We start from the raw sequence: 3,233 nt of genomic DNA on the forward strand, positions 1-3,233 counted from the left end.
GAGAGAGACAGAGAGAGAAGGGGGGAGGAGCTGGAAGCATCAACTCCCATATGTGCCTCGACCAGGCAAGCCCAGGGTTTCGAACCGGCGACCTCGACGCTTTATCCACTGCGCCACCACAGGTCAGGCCAAGTCTTAAAATTTTTAACTGAAGCTTGGTAGAACATCAAAACATTTGTTAAATTCATTAAGCTGACTAGCTCTTGATACATAATTTCACCTGGCCTTTGGGACAACCCTGCAGCGCTGGGGTGACCACAGCCCTTCCCCCACTCTACTTTTCCAGAACAAGGGTCTGGAGAGGTAGGTAACTTGCCCAAGACCACATAGGTGGAAAGTGGCAGAGATTCCAATCTAATGCTTTTGCCTTTAGCCCACGGTTCCTCCACAAGGAAAAAATCCCACAAAATTGGAGAAAAAAGACAAAAATCAATTAATATGGTTCCAGCATGTTGTTCAATGATGCTGTTTCAGAAATGTTCATACATATTTTGACAAAAGTAGTAATTGCCACATTAAGGGGAAAATAGACTGGTCTTTCTCCTGTTTTAAAGTTTAAACAAGTAAACAAAACATACTTGGGGCTTAAAATGGCAAAAGTGTAATGTGTTCCATGAATGTGCTTCCCGGGCCACTTAATTTGCATACTCTGTAGAGGAGCACAGAGGTGGGAATGGCAACCCAAGGTCACTGAAGGATGGCTCAGTGACTCCTCACTCCACCCATTCCCTGCCACTGAACCTGGACTCTTCCTCACACCTTCCAGTCTGGAGGTGATGCCTTCACCACTTTCTTTTAAGACTCTGCCATTTCAGATGTACACATGCAAGATCAAATCCCTGCCTAGATTAATGGTGGTGGTTTACTATGCACCTCAGCTTTACGGTTCACTCCTGATTTCCTACAGCCCCCCTATCCCCTGAGCCCTCTCGCAGCCTCCTGCCCCCCACTACCCCCACCTCGAGGTGCTGAGTTCTAAGGGGCCCGAGGTGGGTGACGGTCGAAAGCCGCAAGACCGAGTGGCGCCAGAAGCATTGTGAAGTAGCCGGAGCGTCACAAGCGCCCAGGGATCGGAGGACAGAGCGGGTCTCGGCAGCGCCCCCTGGAGGCCCCGGGACCCTGATTCAGACGCTGGGTGCGTGGGGAGGGAGCATGGACAGCTGCAGCCGCTTCTCCTCTAGGCCCTACCGGGACTTCTGGGAGCCCCTGCCGGCCAGCGGAGAGCGCGCAAGCTCCGCAAGGCTGCGCGGGCCCGGGGCGCAGACCCAGCCGTCGCGGGGCTCCTGGGCTGGGACTCTCCGCGGGGGGAACGAGGCCGCGGCTCCCTGGCGGCCCCCACGCTGCTCTCCCATTGCGCGGCCTCGCCGGCACCGGTCCCCCGACTCACCGCGGGAAAGTCGCAGCCTGAGCGACGTGGCCCAGAGGCCCTCGGACAGCGCCAGGAAGCACAGGCCCCGCAGCTGGCGCCTGAAAGATGCCTGGGGGGAGCCAAGGACCCAGCCCCAACCGCTGGGGGACAGGCGGCACAGCCCGGCCTGCCAGCACTACCCTCCAGCCCAGGGCGACTCACCCCCACCGTACCCTGAGGGCGCTTACACCCCCCTAAGCGGAACGATCGGGGCAGAAAAAGGGCAGAGCGGAGACCCGTGGGCAGTGCCCATCTGCAGAAGCTTAGATCGCTGGTCCCTCTCCTCAGTTCCCACGGAGAAATCGTCACCCTCCCAAGAGTTCAGGACGCTGTCTGCTCGCGTGTACACCCCGAAATGGGACTGTAGTGATATGGCGGAGCCGTTAGCCAGCCAGTACTTTCAGCCCGCAGTCTCCAGCAAGGAGAGCCAGCACACCCAGCTCCTCAAAAACAAGCTGGAAGAGGCCGTGATGTCCTCCAGGGACCAGAAGATTGTAGCCCTAGTGCTGACCCGGCTCAAGAAGGCGCAGAGGATGCGGGAGCTGCAGCAGCAGGCCGCCGTAGCCTGGGAGGAGCTCAAGCGCTCAGACCAGAAGGTGCAGATGACCCTGGAGAGGGAGCGCAAGCTGCTCCTGCAGCAGAGCCGCGCCCAGTGGCAGCCGGAGAAGGAGCAGCGCAAGCCTCGCCCAAGCCGGGAGCAGCGTGTCCCTCGGCCGCGGGACAACCAAGCCAAGGACAGCCAGGAGAGCCAGGGGAAGGCGCCACTGGAGGACCAGGAGACCCGGTATCAGCACAAACTGGAGAGGACCCGCCCCGAGGCCAAGCTTAGGAAGCAAGGCCAGGTGCAGCGCCTGCAGGAGACGGAGCAGGGGCAGGAGAAGACGCTGCAGGACCAGAGGCTGGAGCAGGCCTATCACAAGAAGCAGCTGTCCACCACGGAGGGCCAGAAGAAGGTCCAGGACGCCCGTCTCAGCTCCGTCGTCAATTACGAGGCCCGGAAGATGCTCAAGGATTGCCAGACAAAGGCTGAGGAGCTCCTCCGGAAGCTGTCCTTGGAACAGAGCTCCCAGCGAGCCCAAGAGATCCAGCGAGGCCTGATGAAGGAACGTCAGCGGGAGCTGAGGGACAAGGCCCGGCGGGAGGGGGAGCAGTACCAGCAGGTCAAGCTGCAAGAGGAAGAGTCGGAGGAGCAGAGGAAGATGCACAAGCAGCTGCTGATGGAGCTGACAGACCAGAAGATCCGGCAGGCCAGGAGTAACATGCATAAGAACATCAGGGACAAAGTGCAGCACATTCGAGAGCTCAACATCCTGAGGGAGAAGAACCATCATATCCTAAAGCTGAAAGCCGAGAAGGAGGAAAAGTGCCACATCGAGGGCATCAAGGACGCTATTAGGAAAAAGGAGCAGAGGATGGAGCAGATGTCCCGAGAGAAAGAGGCCACCTTCGAGGACTTCCAAAAGATCTCCAGGACCTCCAGGAGAGACAACACGAGAGGGCTTGCCAACAGCTTCTTTGATGGGCTGGAGGGGGAGGCCCAGCTCCACGCCAGTCAGCATAGAGCCAGCTACTGAGACCCTGACAACAAATAGCTTACAGCCCAGGCGGGAGATGTGGCAATGTGAATCATTTTATAATCTGATCATAAGTGAGCAATGATTTTTAAAAACTTATAAAATAGCTGCAATTTCCTCTCATGGACTAGTTTAGTTGATTCATTTGGATAGCTGAGAAACTTGGGAATAGAAGTTTGGGGATTGTAAGAGAATTACTTGCTTTTGTAAATTTTGATTTAAATAGAATATATTAATTTAGCTCTCAAATA

The 3,233-nt window shown here is 56.4% G+C and overlaps 1 protein-coding gene across 1 annotated transcript; it reads left to right on the forward strand.

Moving 5' to 3' along the window:
- The first annotated feature begins 1,152 nt into the window (after positions 1-1,152).
- On the forward strand, positions 1,153-2,982 carry CCDC185 (coiled-coil domain containing 185). The gene has a single exon (XM_066360141.1). The coding sequence runs from the start codon at positions 1,153-1,155 to the stop codon at positions 2,980-2,982; it is 1,830 nt and encodes a 609-aa protein (XP_066216238.1).
- Positions 2,983-3,233: the final 251 nt, after the last annotated feature.

Source organism: Saccopteryx leptura, chromosome 1, assembly GCF_036850995.1.
Source record: "Saccopteryx leptura isolate mSacLep1 chromosome 1, mSacLep1_pri_phased_curated, whole genome shotgun sequence".
Classification (NCBI taxonomy): Eukaryota; Metazoa; Chordata; class Mammalia; order Chiroptera; family Emballonuridae; genus Saccopteryx; species Saccopteryx leptura.

Bases quoted from the DNA above. Each gene is read 5' to 3' on its own strand.
- CCDC185 (XM_066360141.1), top strand. From the start codon at position 1,153: ATGGACAGCTGCAGCCGCTTCTCCTCTAGGCCCTACCGGGACTTCTGG.